At 39.9% G+C, this 21,303-nt stretch overlaps 1 protein-coding gene across 1 annotated transcript; it reads left to right on the top strand.

Annotated features, from left to right (window-relative positions):
- The first annotated feature begins 296 nt into the window (after positions 1-296).
- Positions 297-14,998, top strand: LOC133053608 (eukaryotic translation initiation factor 1A, Y-chromosomal-like). Its single transcript, XM_061138160.1, has 6 exons — positions 297-312; positions 2,111-2,194; positions 9,072-9,175; positions 10,140-10,190; positions 13,933-14,014; positions 14,904-14,998. Exons 1-6 carry the CDS (start codon positions 297-299, stop codon positions 14,996-14,998), a joined length of 432 nt encoding a protein of 143 aa, XP_060994143.1.
- Positions 14,999-21,303: the final 6,305 nt, after the last annotated feature.

Here is a 21,303-nt window from a genome sequence, read left to right as displayed (position 1 = left end):
TCACATTGTTGAGTGCCAGGAAGTCAGTGGGTTTGGACTACACGTGCTCCGTAGGGCGGAAGAGACTGTGCTTGGAGGATAGGCCCATAGCGTCAGAGGCGGGGAAAGTGACGTTAACCACGTGACACTGGCTGGGTCGCCATTTTGCTGCCGCTAGGCGTGGCTGCGCTCCGATTTCTCGCGCAAGTTCTCAAGTCGGAGTGTGTAGGTTAGCTCCTTGGAAACCTCGGAGGATTACCTGCCAGCGGCAGCGGCACCGGAAGCTGCTTGGAAACAGTGAGCCTGCCGTTGCAGCTATGCCCAAGAATAAAGGTAATGACTCGGCTTCCCGGCACCAGGGTCTGCTCTGCCGCGGTCAGTGGTAGTTTCTCCGTCGTGTGGTTGGCTGAGGTCTTTGAGCGGACTCCACAGTCCACAGAGGAGCTAGGAAGCGGCTCCTGCTTCCTCCCGCTCTGTAGACAGAGCGGGATAATTTCCTCTCCGCTTTTGTCAGTTTTACACGGAGCTGAAAATACGATTAGTTTTGGATTCATGCCAGTTTAACTGCAGGCCGTTAGTAAACTGGCAGAAGGCTACTTTCGGGCAGCTGAGGCTTCGTCCCTGAGGCCTTCATCCCTTCCGAAGACTCTCCTTAGCTGTTGTTTGTGACACACTGATTCTCTCTTTGGGTCTAGTAAATACTTGTCAGTAGTTTACTTTGTGCGCGGTTGACTACTGGTGAAAAGACTGCTTTGCAAACACGGAGGCAAAACGCTGTTGCACGTTTAGGTTCATGTCTGCCAGTTTACTTTCTTCTGCCTGTCACAAACCTTAACCTTCTTTAGAACGCACACATATCCCAACGTGTTCAGCCTTCTTATCCAGTAAAATAGATGCTGGCACTGTGTATTTCTATTTGTCTTTATTCTGAGTCAGACAGTTCACAAATAACCAGATTTGACAATACTTCTGCTTGTAACTTCCAAAACGGTACTTCTAAGCTAACTGAAGCAGAGCCCTGGGACAGTCAGTCCTTGAATTCTCCTTTTTAGAGACCTGAGTTGTTCTTGTGTCATGTTTAATACTCTTGTAATGCCTCTTGGCAAACTGGAACTGCTAGGAGTGAGAATATCTCCTTCAGAGTAGCACCACATTTCACATTACACGAGAAGCAAACCTCTCTTCATTATTCATTCCTGACACTTCATGTTAGCTCTCAAGGCTTCCTTAAGGTTTGCCACATTGGGTCAAATTTTTCACCTTTGAGTTCAGTGCTCTCTACATTCCCCAAACCAACTGGCACAGCCTTTCTCTAGCAAGCAAATGTTTTCCTGCTAACTATCCAGGCAAATTCTAGAAACCTCTTTTTCATAATGTGTTAGGTAAATTACAAACCACTTCTACTTGTTTTTTTCTAATCTATTTAATTCACTTTTAGCTTACAAATAAGTGTGCATTTGTAACAAGAGAAACAGTCCTTGTTTCCTCCTCTGTTTTTAGGAATGAAGTTTCAGATGCCCACATTGGGTTGTGTATCCTGAAGAGAATAGGACTGACTTTATGAATGCTGACTTAGTACAGCTTGGTGCTTAATAGATGTTCAATACATTTTTGTTAATGTTATCTTCAGTCCAGCCTTGGGTGGCTCCCGTCTTCCTTCTGTGGGACTTTTAAACCAGCTGCTAACGCTCATGCCAAACTGAAGACGTTTCTACATATGATTTTTCAGTTTCCATTCCTTTACAGATATATGGAGTAGTCTTGGTTTATTAATTGGAAAGTAAATTGTGGAAGAGAATGTATAGAATCCAGGTTTAATTGGAAAGCATGGATAATAAAAATGCTAATGGTTATCTCTGGTAATGTGTTATGTGGTTGATATTAGCTGTTAAGCGATTTAGAAGAACGTCATTGGCAATTGGTAAGCGGCTAATCGGTAAGCAAGTTAGGTTAAATTGTAAATCTCTTTTGAGGTCTGTTAATATTTTCCTGCTATTTAAATGATAACCTGTTTGTTCCCCTGTGTTTTTGTAAAGTTTCAAAGCTTATGTTCGTTTGTTTTACAGTTGAGTTTGTAAACTATTATACAGATGATTAGATTTCAATTTTTATTCACTTTTTAATCACTTAGGTAAAGGAGGCAGAAACAAGCGTAAGGGTAAGAAGGAGAATGAATATAAAAATAGAGACCTAGTCTTTAAAGAAGATGGACAAGGTAAGAATTCTTTACTTATACCTTTTCTAGTAATGTGAATTTCACAGTTTGATCTGAAACATGTCTTAGTCATAATGCTGAGGAGTTGTCTGATAACTCCCTTGTTTTTCTTCATCTAAATGATTTTTATCTGCTTATGTGTTTTTCTTTTTGTTTTTTTTTTTTGCTGTGCTGGGCCTTCTTTACTGCGCATGGGCTTTTCTTTCGATGAGGACAGCAGGGGCTGCTCTGTAGCTGCAATGCACGAGCTTCCCATCGGGGTGCCCTCTCCACTTGTGGAGCAGAGGCTCTTGGGAGACCAGGCTTCAGTAGTTGCAGTGCATGGGCTCAGTAGTTGCAGCTTCTAGGCTGTAGAGCACAGGCGCAATAGCTGTGGCACAGGGGCTCAGTCTTTGGGAGGCATGTGAGTTCATCCTGGACCAGGGGTCAGACCAGTGTCTGCTGTATTGGCAGGTGGATTCCCTACCCCTGAGCCACGACGGAAGCCCCTCGTATCTCCATCTTTTCCCCATTTACAGTGCCCTATATTTCTCCATAATTTCTGTATTAATTTATTGTACACTATTTCTTTTCTCATGCAGGTTTACAATGTGGCATTTCTGTAAACAAGGTGTCCTGTTTTTATTCTGTGGATAACCATGGTATAAATGACAGTGAATTGTAGTGTTTGGAGCAGAGTAAGCCTGGCTGCCAACATTGAAAATCGCCTACTTTTGCACTCATTTTTCAGTAGACTATGAGAAATCCATGCCAAGACCTCAGCCCCTCAGTACTCCAATGTCACTAGTGCATGATCATATTTAATAAAGTAACAGAATAGTTGACTCTCTCTTACTTGAGTAAGTGCAGACTAAAATAAGAGTAAAATAACTGACTGAAGCACTTACTTTTTCCCCTTTCATATTTAGCTAAGCCCACAGAGGAGATGAAATATGAGTGCAACTCCCATATTTTGTTTATAACTTAGACTCACTAATTTTCAGTGCTTTCTTCTATTCTTTCTTTTGGAACATGCACATTTTCCTCCTACCATTTTGTTTGTTTGTTTGTTTTTTTCATTTATTTTTATTAGTTGGAGGCTAATTACTTTACAGTATTGTAGTGGTGTTTGCCATACATTGGCATGAATCAGCCATGGATATACATGTATTCCCCCACCCCAACCCCCCCTCCCACCTCTCTCTCCACCCGATCCCTCTGGGTCTTCCCAGTGCACCAGGCCCGAGCACTTGTCTCATGCATCCAACCTGGGCTGGTGATCTGTTTGACCCTTGATAGTATACATGTTTCGATGCTGTTCTCTCAAAACATCCCACCCTCGCCTTCTCGCACAGAGTCCAAAAGCCTGTTCTGTACATCTGTGTCTCTCTTTCTGTGTTGCATGTAGGGTTATGGTTACCAGCTTTCTAAATTCCATATATATGCATTAGTATACTGTATTGGTCTTTATCTTTCTGGCTTTCTTCACTCTGTATAATGGGCTCCAGTTTCATCCATCTCATTAGAACTGATTCAAATGAATTCTTTTTAATGGCTGAGTAATATTCCATGGTGTATATGTACCACAGCTTCCTTATCCATTCCTCTGCTGATGGACATCTGGGTTGCTTCCATGTCCTGGCTATTATAAACAGCGCTGCGATGAACCCTGGGGTGCATGTGTCTCTTTGAGATCTGGTTCCCTCCGTGTGTATGTCCAGAAGTGGGATTGCTGGGTCATATGGCAGTTCTATTTCCAGTTTTTAAAGACATCTCCACACTGTTCTCCATAGCGGCTGTACTAGTTTGCATTCCCACCAGCAGTGTAAGAGGGTTCCCTTTTCTCCACACCCTCTCCAGCATTTATTGCTTGTAGACTTTTGGATAGCAGCCATCCTGACTGGCGTGTAATGGTACTTCGTTGTGGTTTTGATTTGCATTTCTCTGATAATGAGTGATGTTGAGCATCTTCTCATGTGTTTGTTAGCCATCTGTATGTCTTCTTTGGAGAAATGTCTGTTTAGTTCTTTGGCCCATTTGTTGATTGGGTCATTTATTTTTCTGGAATTGAGCTGCAGGAGTTGCTTGTATATTTCTGAGATTAATCCTTTGTCTGTTGCTTCGTTTGCTATTATTTTCTCCCAATCTGAGGGCTGTCTTTTCACCTTGCTGATAGTTTCTTTGTTGTGCAAAAGCTTTTAAGTTTCATTAGGTCCCGTTTGTTTCTTTTTGCTTTTATTTCCAATATTCTGGGAGGTGGGTCATAGAGGATCCTGCTGTGATTTATGTCGGAGCGTGTTTTGCCTATGTTCTCCTCTGGGAGTTTTATAGTTTCTGGTCTTACATTTAGATCCTTACTGCACTGGAGTTTAGTTTTGTGTATGGTGTTAGAAGGTGTTCTCGTTTCATTCTTTTACAAGTGGTTGACCAGTTTTCCCAGCACCACTTGTTAAAAGAGGTTGTCTTTTTTCCACTGTATATTCTTGCCTCCTTTGTCAAAGTCCTCCTAACATATTAAACTTTCTTCTAGGCGGGTCTCGTTACATACAGTTATGGACTTTAGCCCTAAATATTCCATCTCGTAAGAGCGAAGCCTTTCTCCTATGTAACTCCAGTAGCATGGTCACAGGAAATTTAACCTTAGCATTATACTGTCACTTGGTAGGTACTCGGTTCTAGCCCCAGTGCTTGCGCTTAGTCACATCTGACTCTTTTGAGATCTCGGGGACTGTAGCCCACCTGGCTCCTGTGTCCACAGGATTCTCCAGGCAAGAATACTGGAGTATGTTGCCATTTGCTTCTCCACAGGCTCATCCTGGCCCGGAAGTCTAGTGCGTTGTCTCCTTTGTCTCTTGCGTTTGCAGGTGGATTCTTCATGGCTGAGCCACTGGGCAAACCCCTGTTCAGGAATAGCCAGGAGCCATATGTGGATGTTGAAATGAATTGAAGTTAGCATATTGTTCAGTTCTTGTGCATACCTTTCTCTCAATTGAAAATTCTATTCTCTGTTGTTGAGCTGGTGTATATATAACCACCATAAACATTTGTCCATTTGTTTCAGTCATTTCCAGCACTTCATAACAAAGCCATGTAGTTATTCCTGCATAGTGCAAGTCACTAAACACACACACACACACACACACACACACACACGCTCAGGAACAAACACAAATATTTTTATTGATTATTTGAAACATGATGTGTTTCTAAAGATAATCTGGTCTTTGACCTTCATATTTTTTCCTTACGTTAGAAGTGTGTTTCAGGGCCAGTCTTTAAATTATCATTATCTTTTCTTTGTTCTTTTCTCCTGTGTAGCAGCCCTGAGTACTGAGCTGGGTTCATGGCCTGTGATGCAAGGGACTGTCCATAGTTGGAATCCCATTTACCTTTCAGGATAATGACAGATGAGACAAGAATCTCTTTGGGGGAGTTGTTTCTCAGTCACTAAGCCATGTCTGTGACCCTTGCGGGACCCCGTGAACGGCAGTACACCTGGGTTCCCTGTCCTTACCATACCCTTGCATTCGCTCAGACGCTTATCCCTTGAATCCTGTGATACCATCCAACCGTCTCATCTTCTGTTGTCCTGTTCTCTTCCCCTCCTGCTTTCCCTCCCACATCAGGGTCTTCTCCTTGCAGTCGACTCTTTGCATCAGGTGGCCAAAGTATTGGAGCTTCAGCAGCAGTCCTTGCAGTGAATATTCAGGGTTGATCTCCTTTAGGATTGACTGATTTGATTTCCTTGCTGCCCAAGGGACTCTGAAGAGTCTTCTCCAGCGCTACAGTTGATACACTTCAACTCTTTGGCGTTCAGCCCTCTTCATGGTCCCAACTCGCACATCCATACATGGCTACTGGAAGAACTAGAGCTTTGACGGTACAGAGCGTTGTCATCAAAGTAATATCTCTGCCTTTTAACATGCTGTCTAGAGTTGTCATCGCTTTTCTTCCAAGGAGCAGTTCAGTTCAGTTCAGTCGCTCAGTCATTTCCAACTCTTTGCAACGCCGTGGACTACAGCAAGCCAGGCCTCCCTGTCCATCAGCAACTCCTGGAGTTTAGCCAGACTCATGTCCCTTGAGTCAGTGATGCCATCCAACCAGCTCATCCTCTCTTGTTCCCTTCTCCTCCCGTCCTCAATCTTTGCCAGCATCAGGGTCTTTGCGAAAGAGTCAACTCGTCACATCAGGTGGCCAAAGTATTGGAGTTTCAGCTTCAAGATCAGTCCTTCCAATGAACACCCAGGACCGATCTCCTTTAGTATGGACTGGTTGGATCTCCTTGCAGTCCAAGTGACTCTCAAGAGTCTCCTCCAACAGCACAGTTCAAGAGCATCAGTTCTTCAGCACTCAGCTTTCTTTACCGTCCTGTCTCACACATCCATACATGACTGCTGGAAAAACCATAGCCTTTGCCTAGATGCACCTTTGTTGGCAAAGGAATGTCTCTGCTTTTCAATATGCTGTATAGTTTGGTTGTAACTTTCCATCCAAGCGTCTTTTTATGTCATGCTTATGGTCACCATCTGCAGTGGCTTTCAAGGCCCCGAAACTAAAGTCAGCCACTGTTTCCACTCTTCCTTATGTATTTGCCATGAAGTGATGGCACCGCAAGCCATGATCTTTGTTTTCAGAATGTTTAGCTTTAAGCCAACTTTTTCCCTCTCTTCTTTCACTCTCATAAAGAGGATCTTTCCTCAAGGGTGCTGTCATCTGCGTATCTGAGATTATTGAATTTTTGCCGGCAGTCTTGATTCCACCTTGTGCTTCATCCAGCCCAGCATTTCTCGTGATGTACTCTGCATAGAAGTTAAATAGGCAGGTTGACAATGTGCAGCCTAGATATGCTCCATTTCCTACTTGGAACCAGTCTGTTGTTCCACATCCACCAGTAACTGTTGCTTCCTGACTTGCATACAGATTTCTCAAGAGGCAGGTCAGGTGGGCTGGTATTCCCAACGTTTTTGAATTGTGCACAGTTTATTGTGATCTGCACAGTCAAAGGCTCTGGCATAGTCAGTAAAGCAGAAATAGATGTTTTTCTGGAACTCTCTTGCTTTTTCCATGATCCAGTGGATGTTGGCAATTTGATCTCCGTTCCTCTGCCTTTAGAAAACCAGGTTTGAACATCTGGAAGTTCACAGTTCATGTATTGTTGAAGCCTGGCTTGTAGAATTTTGAGCATTACTTTGCCAGCGTATGAGATGAGTACAGCAGTGCGGTACTTTGAGAGGTTTTGGCGTTGCCTTTCTTTGGGATTGGAAAGAAAACTGACGTTTCCTGTCCCCTTGCCCCTGCTGAGTATTCCAAATTTGCTGGCACATTGACTGCAGCACTTTCACAGCATCATCTTTGAGGATTTGAAATAGCTCAGCTGGAAATCCATCACCTCCACTAGCTTTGTCTGTAGTGATACTTCTAAGGCCCGCTTGATTTCACGTTCCAAGATGTCTGGCTCCAGGTGAGTGATCACTCCTTGGTGATTATCTGGGTCGGGCAGATCATTTTTGTGCACTTCTGTGTATTCTTGCCACCTCTTCTTAATATCTTCTGCTTCTGTTAAGTCCATACCATTTCTGCCTTTTCTGGAGCCCATCTTTGCATGACACGTTCCCTTGGTATCTCTAATTGTCCTGAAGAAATCTTTTCCATTCTTTTATTTTCCTCTCTTTGCTTGCACTGGTCGCCAAGGAAGGCTTTCTTATCTCTCCTTGCCATTGTTTGGAACTCTGCATTCAAATGGGTATGTCTTTCCTTTACTCCTTTGTTTTCACTTCCCTTCTTTTCATAGCTGTTTGTAAGGCCTCCTCGAGAGCCATCTTGCATTTTTTGCATTTCTTTTTCTTGGGGATGGTCTTGCTCCCTGTCTCCTGTACAATGTCACGAACCTCTGTCTGTAGTTCATCTGGCACTCTGTCTATCAGATCTAGTTCCTTAAATCTGTTTCTCACTTCCACGGTATAATCATCAGGGACTTTATTTATATCATACCTGAAAGGTCCAGGAGCAGTCGCCTTTAATATCGTGGCTGCAGTGGCTGTCACTTTGATGTTTGTCCTTAGTAAACCTTTAGTAATGTACCTGCTTTATATTAACTGCCTGTTTCTTTCTCTATTCTGATGCCTGCGTTTGTCATTTAAAGTCAAGAAGACGTCATCCCGTGCTGGCTAATGCTTATGTCAGTGTCTTCAACTGACAGTAGAATCTGGTGGCCTCTTGACTATGCTTAGATAGAATTGTCTTTAAGCATTTGACGCTTTATCTTGAAATACTCTATTAAGGACTTTAGAATAAGCATCAGTGTGTCCTCAAGCAAATGTTCGTTGGTGATCAGCCTGCTGTTGCTTATCAGTAGAGTTAATGAGGGAAAGGAGAGGCAAGATTTTGCAAATATGCAGCATGAGAGGTTGCTAAGCCAGCATGTAGGGCGCAGTCTGAAGTGAGCCACTTTGGTGTGCAGAGGTGGAGCATGCAGTCGTGAAGACAAAGACTGAACTGATTTTCTCAAATTAGTGGATGACTTAAATATACCCAGTAGCGATAGCTTTTCGTGGAAATAACGTTTGTGATTTTGGATTAACTGCTTCACTTTTGTCAACTTTTACTTGCTCAGAAAACAAGAGGATAAGTGCATCAGTTTAGCTGAATGAGACCGTAGCCATTGCTTGAGAGCCTAAGAGTTCTCCCATTTTTGTGGATAACATTAATATATGTCCCCTGAGACAGCTCTCATTTGTTGTCATACTTGAACCTTTTGTTCTGTTTTAAATTATGGTTTGGTCTAAAGTTAGCACTCACAGTGAAGTTACCAACTTAATCACAAGTGTTGCATTTTTAGGAAAACTGGACAGTATGTTACGGTTTTGTTTTTCTTTTTTCTTTTCTGCCCCTTCCTAAGAGTATGCCCAGGTAACCAAAATGTTGGGAAATGCACGGTTGGAAGCAGTGTGCTTTGACGGTGTGACAAGGATATGTCATATCCGAGGAAGCTTGAGAAAAAAGGTCAGTGTGGAGGTATATTTTCCTTTAGTCCAAAGCTTACCTTTAAAACATTTATCTGTGCTTCCAAGTGACTGAATTTGGTGAATTCTTGAAGACTTCAAGAATAGTGATTTATATGGCAATATAAACGCATAAAATTAGAAAATGCTTGATAACTTTAATACTAGGACTTAGATTTAGAAAGAATGATTTGTGACACCTAGACTGGACTTATGCCAGAAATGTTTGCTCTTGCGGAAACAGACAGAGTCCGTGTATGAACCAAATGGAAATGGTAAGCCGTGAAAGAAAGAAAGAAAGAAAGCAAGAAAAATAAAACACCTGAAGATTATTTTTCAGACAACAGAAGTCCAATTGTTAACTAAACCTAACATTTGGTCCTGGGTAAGACTTTGCTTTGTGGGAACAGCTGTATGTGTTGTTAGGAACATTTGAAATTGGAACATGGTAGAGCATCTTATTTAGTAATTTTGGCACGTTGATTGACCATATTGTTTAAAAGTTCCTTCAACCCTACTTTTTTGGATTAAAAATCAGTTTTGTTCTCTTGAGTCATTCTCTTCCAGTTAGTGGTTTGGGAACCTGAATTGACGTCGACTGGTAACTAGATGACTGTATTTGTGTAGATGACTTATTTTCATTTGTTGAAAAGAACTGAAAATGTCCAGAGTGATTTGTGAATAAAAGTAATTCACGTGACAAAGAACTATGCTCTTGTACATTCAGATGCTCGTAGGCATGAGCACACACACAGATAATACACACATACATGCACATGCACACACAACACACACACAGACCACACACACATACACACACACACTCAACTGTAGTTTTGCTGTAATTCATTAGTAGATATTTCTCACAGACCGAATGAATTATATTTTTTGTATTAAGTATTGCTTTACATTGAACACTATTGTTTGCATTTTACATACAATATAGCATGAGTTTTCTTTTATAGGTTTGGATAAATTCTTCAGATATTATATTGGTTGGTCTTCGAGACTATCAGGTAAGAATTACGTGTAAGTGTATAATCTTGAATTTAAGAATCATTAATATCAGTATCTAGATGATGCAATAAAATGCATTTGACCTGTTCTAGCCAGTTATGAGTCTCATCCTTCTGGCATCCAAATTTGTTATGATCCACAGTGTTTAAGATGATAGGATTCTGGCTGGCTGACGGTACATGTGTTTTGTGGGAAGACTGGTTGTTTCTTTCTTTATTTTAAATATAATAAGTAATAAATATTCTCTTATAATTTTGGATAAATACTAGAGCTCATCCTTCTGTCCTTCTTTAAAGTCCAGGTGTAGTCAGGCCTCTGTGCTAGGTTTTCAGTGATTCTGGTGCAGGCTGACGTTTTCAGTATTCTGCAGTAAAATGAGAAGGTATCTTCATATTTTATGATATATATTTCACAGAGCTAGATTATTCATTTTCCTTTCACTTGTCTTTTCCTTTAATTTTTGATGGCGCTGAAGCTCGTGGGATCTTAGATCCCCAGTCAGAGATTGAACCCAGAATACATCTGAGGAAGCCCTGAGTCCTTGTCATTGGACCACCAGAGGACTCCGCCCATTTTGCTTTTTAAATACTTTTGTAAACTACCCTTTGCTGAAATAGAACAGTAGCATATGAGAGTGATTTTCATTAGCATTATTACTCACTAAAAAAAATTTAGTAATTTATGTTGGGTTCTCAGTTGCAGTTTTTAAATTTCAAGGTCTCAAATCGCAGTTTGAGAAATCACTGCTGTAAGATGATGCAATTAAGTCAGGCAAAACCTCTAATCTCCAAGGGGGGGGGGGTTTGGCTTGTAGGAGAAGGGTAAGACATAGACTAGGTCATTTAGAGTGTATGTTATAAATCTGAGATGAATGCTTAAAAAGCTACTTGTTAGTTGCCCGCTATGACCTCAGTGTTTGTACTAAGACTTGTGAGACAGAAGTCAAACCCATCACATGTGCCCAGTTAAATTTTAAGTGCAATAATTCTATTATCAGGTCATGTTTCTCTCTCTATTCTATTATCAAGTCATGTTTCCTGTAAATAATTAAGATGTGCTGATTTGTAAATTTCAGTCTTCTGTTTCCCTGTTGATTTTTTTGGTGTGATCATTCTATTAGTGATTAAAGCGACTTTTTTATCTCCACTAGTTTTCTTTTAAAGAATAAGTTTGTCTTGATTCTCTAGTGAAATATTCTTCACAATTAAAACGACATTATGCACACTGTTTCTTGTCTTCTTTTCACACATGCTACCCGAGGTAATGTCTCTGTTAAGTCCAGCTTGTAGGCTTTCTCAGTCATGCTTTGTATTGCCTACGTATTTTCTGGTATGTGAGCGAACACATTTTCCTTTTTCTTTGTACGTCCCATGTTTGTTCTTGTTTCTGTTTTTGTTGAAAACTCAAAAGTGCAAATATAACATGGTGAGACGGGAGATCCGATTTCTTCTCCCAGGGCTTTTTTCTTGCCATTGTTTGTTGAGTGATTTCTGAAACAGATTGTGTAAGGCATGAATCTTTTCCTTGCCTGTGGCCACTGGATGCTTCTTTATGACATCACAGACAGCCCGTGTTTGAGGTTTCATTAAAAACCAGCAGGCCTCTCATCCTCTGCATTCAGGCCCTGTGCTTGCAGTGGTATACCTTTGATACTAAGCCAGGCGACTGATAGCTCTTCATTTCAGGCTCGTGCAGAAAATCCAGGTGACTCGAAGCTGAGAGGTTAGGAGCATCCCTGAACTTTGATTAGTGTGTCTTCAGTCTTGATTCCACATATAAGTGAGGTCCTACAGTGTTTGCCTTCTCTGTGTGACTTGTTTCTCTTAGCACACTACCCTCCGGTTTCATCCTAGTTGCTCCAGATGGCAGGATTTATCTGCATTGGATGTTATCCCCTCATTGGTCATAACATTTGCAAATATTTTTACCGATCTAGTACACTGTCTTTTTGTAGTTGTTGTTGACAATTTGCTTTTCTGTGCAAAAGTGATTTAGTGTGATGTAGTTCCACTGAGTAGGTTTTGCTTGTGTTGCTTATGGCTTTGGTGTCGTATACAAAAAGCAAAGAGCAAGAGCGGCACTTGGTAGTTTTGCACTGCGTTCTCTTGCCAGTAGTTTGAGGGTTTCAGGCCTGTGTTTAAATTTCTGATCTACTTCAGGGTAATTTCAGGCAGTTTGTGGTGTAAGAAAGGCGTCCACTATATGTTAAGTATTGTTTTCCCAGTACTGTTTATTGGAGAGGATGTCTTTTCTATACTGAGATCTTGGTTCCCTTCATGGGTTTTGATTGTCTTTGAAAAATTTTATTTCTGAGTGATGAGTTTTGTCCCAAGAGTCCATATTACTGGTGAAATGCCGGAGACATATTGTTGGGACAGTTGTGTTTGGAAAGCAGGAAGTGTGTGTCCTCCAGCTTTATTCTTCCTCCAGGTTGCTTTGGTGGTTAGGATTGTTTGCGGTTCCATATAGCTTTGTCTCTGAAAATAACTGCTACTTGAATTTCTATGGGAATCGCATGGAATCTGTACATTACTTTGCGTAGTATGGACACATTACTACTATAACTGACTTTTGCATATTGATTTTATATCCTGAAACTTTACTGAATTTTTTTCCTTTGTATGTTTTTCTGATCTGGATCATCCATTTATAACCTTTCCATTTTTCATATGTGCTGAGTAAAAATATAGACTCTGTAAATGTGCATCATTTTCATGTGCATTTATTTTAGTTGAACTACATATAACCCCGGAAAGGAATGGAAAAATTGTTAGTTCCCAGTTTAATTCTTTGTTTCACGGGCAGTGTAACCACAATTATATTAATCCTATAAGGGATTGAGGTACTGACTTCAAAGTGATAGCCACAAACAGCTCTTCTGATTTTTAATCTGCTGTGGATAATTGCAAACCCTTGTTACTGAAATCATATTGTAAAGATAATAGCAGCACCCCCACTCTGTGGAAGTATCTTAGTACGTTATTAGCTAATCTCTTCCCTACTGAGTTGCACTGAGACTTTTAACACAATACCTACATGTTTTTTTGTGCACATTATAGTTTGAGAAGTGTTGCTTTCTACTACACTGCAGTTTTATGACTGTGATATTTTCAGTTGCCTTTCTTTAGGCCTTTTCTAGGTTAATTGTAAGCATTCAGAATTGTTTGCTCTGTCAGTGACTGGGCGTCTTTAAAATGGAGAAAAGTGAACTTTGTTAGGGCAGTACTTCACAGGCATATTTGCATCAGAAGCACACAGAAGAGCTTTATAAACACACAAGGACTTCACTCCAAGCCTGTCAGGTTTTAGGAGAATATAGGTATCTTTTTAAATCACCACAAACAATGCAAATCAGTAAGATACTCTAAGAACTGTGGGTGATAGAAAGGTTTCTCTTGGGTAACAATACCATCTTCACTTAGAACTACAGTGTTAGAGAGTGAACAAGGACAGTAGTGCCACAGCATTCCCCCCCCCCACCCCGCCCCGCCGCCGTGTTTCCTTTTCGTACTTTTGATTCAGTGCATTATATACATCATTTTCCTAGTCTATATTTTATTTGGTCATGCATGCAGACTTCATCACGAGGACTTGTGTGTGTGTGCGCGTGTGTGCGGATGATAGAAGGAAGGTGAGAGAATGGTGAGGTTTCACATAAGTGTGTTTATCTGAAAGTAATTTATGAGACAGCTGATGATTCTTTGCATAACCAATTTTGATCCTTCCTTGTTCTTCTCCAAGGATAACAGAGCAGATGTAATCTTAAAGTACAGTGCAGATGAAGCTAGAAGTCTGAAGGCTTATGGAGAGCTTCCAGAATATGGTAGTTATTATCAAAGATTTTACATTTCCCTGTCTTCTCATAGCATTTGCTAATTAGTGTTTAGGTGAAGCAGTTGTTTCAGGATTCTCTCTCTTTATGTATTTTTACAAATATGCTTCAATCCTCTTTAACTATGTGTTAAATACTTCAGTATATTAAGAACTTAGTAATGGATTATCTTCCTGCAGTATATTCTTTTGGTGGGGAATGAAAAATTTACGGGCTCTAGACTTATACATACGAGTTGTTAAAGGAATGCCTCTTAACAATGCTTAAGAGATTATATAGCTGGTTTCAGCTACTCGATGACAACAGTTATGGTACTGGTATTGATTTTTGTGGAGGAGTATTCAGTTTTTCTTCGTATACAGAGTACTGTTGTGGCGTTTTGTGGAGAGTGCTTTTAAAAGATATCCCTTTTATTTTTTAAAGACAAAAGTATTCCTCTAGTAAGCTTGGAAAGATGAAAATACTTCTAGTAACCAAAAAGAGGAAGTGCACTAAACGCACATTTTGGACATGATAGCAATTTTACTTACTCTATTAGAGTGCATTTTATTATCAAGTTATGTGGTTTTAAGTAAGAGTGAAGATTCTGATGACAATTAGGTCGTTTAAGAAATACTAAGATAATTGGGAATCAGATCAATACTTACTTGGCAGTGAACTTCTTTTAGCAGTTTCATTGTGAGTTTGTTCTCTGTGATGTGTTTGCAGTTGGGAAGATTTTTCTTGGAATGAAACTGTTGAATCGAAGTTTGATTACAAGCAGTCTGTTGTACACTTCAGTGTTTTAGTAGTAATCCAGTATTGTTTCTTTAAATAGGCAATTAATCTAGTAACACCTTGATTTTATATTTTTAAGCGTATGCTCTTATTGTATTTTTAGTGGAACTTAGTGACACAGATACCTTTGAAACTGAAGATGATGATGAAATCCAGTTTAAGGACCCTGCAGCTGAGGGTGAAGACCCTGAGGTGTAAGTCAAGGCTGAACCGTGTGTGTGTATGCTTTTTAATGTTTTGTACATGAAAGTAGTCAGATCTTTTACCGTTTTAGGTCTCAGAAGGTTGAACACGTGAATATATATTGAGGCCTATGTATCCGTGAGTTTGAATATTCCTTAATATTCAGAATCCACCATGGCAACCTTTTTAAATTTTCAAAAACTTTATAGTTCTTTGGATCCTTGTTTGTTTGTCTTTTAAATCAGTTAGGTTTGACAGTGGGCACTCCATAATGAGCCTTTATTAAGCAAGGGGGTGTACAGTGATAGTATTAAGAAGTTTAGCAGACAGGTTTAAAGTGTATTGCCTCACAAGGCTGGTACATTAATAGAAGTAAAGCATGTTGAAGCCAGCTTGCTGAAGCACTGGAATTTTAGTTCACTGCAAAGCATTCTTAAAATGAAGGCCTGTTTTGTTGCCCGTGTATTTAGAGGTCACATTAATTGTCCTGTATCACTCTAGGACAAAGTTTTGGTTTGGAGTTTGTGGGAAATGGTTGTTTATCTTGGTAAGGAATTAGTGATGATAAGACTCCTCCATGTCTCACTGTTCTGCTATGAATGTATTTAAGTGAAAGTTTTATTGATTTGTATCTCTTGACTTTTGAGACAGGCCCATCGAGTAATTGGAATGACAGTATGGCTTATACTCTTGTAAGGCCTGTTAGACTTCTTCTTCTTTTGGTACTTCTGTGGTAAAAATGTACTGTAGAAACCAAACGTGCAAAAACATCAATGAGTGTTTGAACACCAAGGTAGAAGTTCAGAATTCCAGGAGCACATTTTAGGAAGTCTAAACCGGATCACTGCCCTCGGAAACAGATTTCAAGATCTTTCATTTACCAACATCCTTATTAAGAGCGTTTTCAGACACTGAGAGAAACTGAATTTTAAGTGGAAGTGAGCAATCACACGTTCACCTACATTATACAGTTTACTAGTTGCTAGTCAGTCTTTCGCATCTATTGTGTTCATACCAGTCCGTACTGTACTTTGATGGATTTTCAGATCATCTAGGAAATGAAACCAAAGCACTGCCCTGGTGGTCTAGTATTTTAAGATTTTCAGCATCCACTGTATGGATCACGGGTTCAATTCCTGGTTGGAAAAGAATGATCAGCAGCCTGCATGTCAGGGCCACAAATAACCATGAAAACCCAGGGCACTTTAAGCTTACTCACACCATGAATTAGAACAGCTGGATATGTACCTTTAATGCAGACAATTTTACCAGATTATTTTTTTTTACCAGATTGTTGCAGATTTTTAAACACATGATAATACTCTACTGATGTGAAAGTGAAGTCGCTCAGTCGTGTCCGACTCTTTGCAAGCTTGTGGACTATAGCCTACTAGGCTCCTCTGTCCATGTCAGTGGGGTTCTCCAGGCAAGAATACTGGAGTGGGTTGCCATTTCGTTCTCCAGGGGATCTTCCTGACCCAGGTATAGAAACCGGGTCTCCAGCATTGCAGGCAGACATTTTACCCTCTGAGCCACCAGGGAAGCCCAGTAATCTACTGATCTTGTACCCATTTTAAAGCACACCAGAAACAGGAGGTGAAAAAGGATTAGAAAAGTTGTGGTGCAATATCATTCAATGTTTTTTCATTTTTTCTCTTCCCAGTTTTGCTATCATTTTTCAGAGGCTCTAAAAGTTTTACATTTTTTTTTTTTTAGATATTTCTGATGCTTCTGTCATTGTCTCTTATGTATTTGGAGTTACCAATTATGTAAAGGTTAAAGTGAACATCTTAAAGATGTCAGTTCAATTGTGGCTGAAGAAAACAAGGCAGTTTTATTTGAAAAAGTGGACCCGGGCTTTATAAATCAGTTGTAAATCAGAAAGTAGAAAATGGTTATATGCAAAGAAGGAATCCAGTAATTACATGTCTTTTAAATAGATGTCTATGTAATGATATCTTTGTAGTACATAGGTCGTTTGTAATGCTGACAACAAATTTCATAGAAATGCTGTCCTCTGTCTCTCAACATTTTGTTCAGTTTTGCCAGAGATCCCTTATGGCTCAATTAATAGTGTGGAGGTACAATTGACAAGTTACTTTCTGTGGTGAGAATGTAAAATGCACCAGTTGCATAGGATGTTCTATGAGACCTGAAGGTAGTCACGGCTGAGCTGGGGTTGAAGGCAAGGAATTGAAACAAAGGGAACACTTGAATACCAAGCGCCACAGAGTTAAGCCTTTCCTTAGTCTGAAAAGAGGACAGATTTCTGGAGCTGTGACTAAGCAGTTGAGTTGGGGAAAACACTAAAGACAATGGTCATGAAAAGAGTTTGTGTTATTTTGGAAATTTTGTTTAGGTTTATGTGTTCTTGTTGGTTTTGTTCTGTTTGTATTTATGTTTGTTTTGTTTATGTGTTTTATCTCGGAATCGCAGTTCTTGCCAGAGTCAGTTATGCTGGTGATGTACTAGAGTGTCACTCCTGTGATCAGATTGAGTCAGAGAATTTGATTTAGTACCGCTCTTCCCTTTTTTAGGAGAAGAAAGAACCCTAAACTGCAATTAAGATCAACAAGTTAATTTAAAACATTGAAAAAAGAATAGCTTGCATAACGTGCGATGTTCTCATGGAGATCATAGAGATACAGTGAAAACACATGGGAACTGAGAAAACAATCTGGTTGGTGTCCTTAACTTTAGTTCAAAAGGATTGATTTTCCAAGTAGTGTAGGAAGATCCTTTATGCATGATTAGAATTATTTTTTTCTGTAGATCTGATGTTCTTTTCACTTACAGATCTGAATTGAACTCAGAAGGTTGAGGATAATGCTACAGTTGGAATTTTGGTCATCACCTGCTAAGAAGAAGAAAAATTAAGTATGAATGTAGTTTGATGGGCCTTAAATAAACATGGTTTATTTTAATTGTTTTAAAGTACTGTATTTTTAAAAAAAACTGATGAAGTATTTTGAGTAAAATGTTAACACTTGCTTCTTTCAATGTAATGGAACTTAGGGGTAAAGACCACAAATTGTGCTGCAAAACACTGGAGAGGAAGAAGAAGAGAGAAGATTCCTCCCCTATTTTACCTCCAGTTAACGAATGTTTTGAATAAATTGCCTCAGCATCATATGCCCTCGTATGAACTCATCTGTTTGCAGAGTCTTTCTACGTATCCCAGTTATCTAGAGGTTTCTTGATATTTTTGATAGAATGTACATACAGCAAGGAGAACTATGCATTTGAGTTAATGCAAAGGGCTATTTTCTTATATACATTGCCCAAGTGTAATCTTATTGTTTGGTAACATATATTCTTTTCAAAACTTGGTGTTGCCACTATGGTAAGAAGGGCATTTCTACAGCGAAGCTTTCAGAAGACAGTTTGGAGTCCTAATGTTCAATACACGTGATTAGAAGTTGCAGAAATTTGACACTAAGTAATACTCAGTTTTCTAAACATTGAAAGTCTTGATCTGTATGTTGAAAGTGTTTTTACTTAGCATTTTAAATATTTCTCAACTATGACAACCATGAAGGATAAATAAGTAGATGATCCTTTACAGATAAAATATATTTCGCTCTCAAAAGTCATATGTGGTGTAACCAGATAGTGGTGAATTTGATGAGTAATAGAATCAAACTGTACGTGTGAAAATCTACTTCCATAAGTAAATTCTATGGACTAAGACTTTCGTAATTTTTTTCCCCTTAGCTGAGATAAGGGAAAGGAAGGAACAGCCACTGAAAAATACAGGAAATTGTTGCACTCAATATATTTTGGCCTTGCTTTATGTCACTGGTGTATTTGTGTGTGTGTTTTACGGCAATTTTAGATAGTCTCCTTGCTTTTAAACAGTGTGATTTGAAAGTATCCTCTGTAGTCAGAAGAAATGAAGTTCAGGGCTAGTTTAATGACCTCAATGGAACTTTACTGGTGTGTAGAGAGAGACCATTCATCAAGTAATTTCTGAAACTTATTTCTTTGGAGAATTTATAGGAATACACATTTAGATGGTTTCTGTAATATAAAAAAGGAGAGTCAACCTTCAGCTGGTTTCATTTCACTTTGTTAGAGTTTTCTTTCCCAAGATTAAAAACCGAGGGTGTATATAATTAATCCCAAGAAGAAGGCTCACCAATGTGATTTTGGTGCTTAATCTATGGACTTCCTGAACAGTCATATGCTGAATGTATTTGGGATGGAGGACTGGTTTTCATACTCTGAAGAAACAAACTTGAGTAGTTGACTTCATGGATAATCAAAACTTCCTGTTATTTAGGCTTTGTACATATCGGTCTTCAACCCTTTGCCAAAAATACCAGAATCTTCACACATGACATAGTGCAAAACTTGTCTGTGGACTTTCCCAAAGACATATGGGCCTGTCCAGAGATTTAATCGACACTCAGATTATGTTTGCTAGTTGTCATGGTCTGATTGTTTTAGGCTTGTTTGGTGTTTGGTTTTTGTTTTTATTTTCCTAAAACTTGTGCACTGATGCCCTAACCCCAGAAGATGATAATACTGGGGCCAGGCCCTCTGGGGTGTCATTATGCCACCACAGAGGAACTCATAGGAAATCAATCTCTGCTCTTAGCAAGCTAACCTCAGTGACAGAACTCAGAGCTTGCAAATCAGAGGAGGATTTTCACCAGAACCCTAACCCTACCAGCACACTGATCCTAGACTTCCCATATCTGGAACCAAAACGCTTGGTTGTTGAGAAGCCAGTTTGTAGTATTTCCATGTAAGAAGTTGAATAAAGGGAAACACTGGTGATGGCACTTTTTTTTTTTTTTTTGCCATTTAGTAACTGAGGCCTAGTGTTTCATCTTGAGTTGCTTATGTGCAGTTTTCCATGGAAGAATTCTTTTGATACATGTCATATAGAAATTGTATAGGTAAATTGGACTCTGCGGGAGAAGATGAGGGTGGGATATTCTGAGAGAATAGCACTGAAACAAGTATACTCTGAAGTGTGAAACAGATCACCAGCCCAGGTTGGATGCATGAGACAAGTGCTCAGGGATGGTGCACTGGGAAGACCCAGAGGGATCGGATGGGGAGGGAGGTGGGAGGGGGATCGGGATGGGGTACACATGTAAATCCATGGCTGATCCATGTCAAAGTATGGCTAAAACCACTACAATGGTGTAAAGTAATTAGCCTCCAACTAATAAAATAAATGAACAAAAAAAGAAACTGTATGGGTAAATTTTTATCGGGCCTAGGAACTTTATTCACAATTGACTGTCCCACATTAATTGCTGCTTAAAGGTGAATGATCTCTTTTGTTTCCTCTCCAGTCACTTGAAACATTCTATAAGATGCCCTGGAGGTGAAAACAAAGTAGTATTTTAATGGACAGTTAAAATATTGACAGTTCCGTTTTGTGGGATTTTCGAGTGTGGGAACACAGTTCTTGGCACGGTAATTTGACACTACCCTCTTTCCAATCAGACATTTTTACAAAGGTTTAGAAAATATGCTGGACCATGAACTCCCAACACTGCAATTTCAGAAAGCAACCTTTTCAGTTTTAACAATTATTTTGATGGGAGGATATTAAATTTACACTATCGGGGTGGTTTCTGCCTTACATCAACAAGAGTCAGTCACCAATGTACACGTGATCCCGCATCCAGAACCCTCCTCCCACCTCACTCCCCAGAGAGCCTATTGCTCTTTGTTGTCCCAGAGCACAGGCTTTGGGTGCCCTGCATCATGCACTGAACTGGCACCAGTCATCTGTTTGTATGGTAATGGGCATGGATCAATACTATTCTCTCAAATCATCCCACCATTGCCCTGTCCCACAGAGTCCAAAAGTCTGTTCTTTCTATCTCTGTCTTCTGTTGCCCTGCATGTAGGATCACTGTGACCATCTCGCTAAATTGCATACTTACGCATGACTATACAGTATTTGTATTTCTCCTTCTTACTTTATTTTACTCTGTAGAACAGGCTCCTGTTTCACCCACCTCATGAGAACTAACTCAAATACATTCCTTTTCACAGCTGAGTAATAGTCCAGTGTGTATATATTCCACAACTTCCGGATCCATTCATCTGCAGTGGATATCTAGGTTGTTTCCATGCCCTAGCTATTGTAAACTGTGCTGTGATGAATATTGAGGTACATGTGTCTCTTTCAGTTCTGCTTTCCCTGGGGTGTGTGCAAGCAGTGGGATTGCTGGGTCAAGGTTCTTAAGAACTCATAACGGTTTATTGTGGCGCTACCAGTTTGCATTTCTACTAAAAGTGTAAGGTTACCTTTTCACTTGTCCAGCATTTCTTGCTTGAGGCGTTTGTGTGAT

This window comes from Dama dama, chromosome Y (assembly GCF_033118175.1).
Source record: "Dama dama isolate Ldn47 chromosome Y, ASM3311817v1, whole genome shotgun sequence".
Taxonomy (NCBI): Eukaryota; Metazoa; Chordata; class Mammalia; order Artiodactyla; family Cervidae; genus Dama; species Dama dama.
Note: the sequence above shows the minus strand (reverse complement) of the source record. Positions and strands in the feature narration are given on the sequence as shown.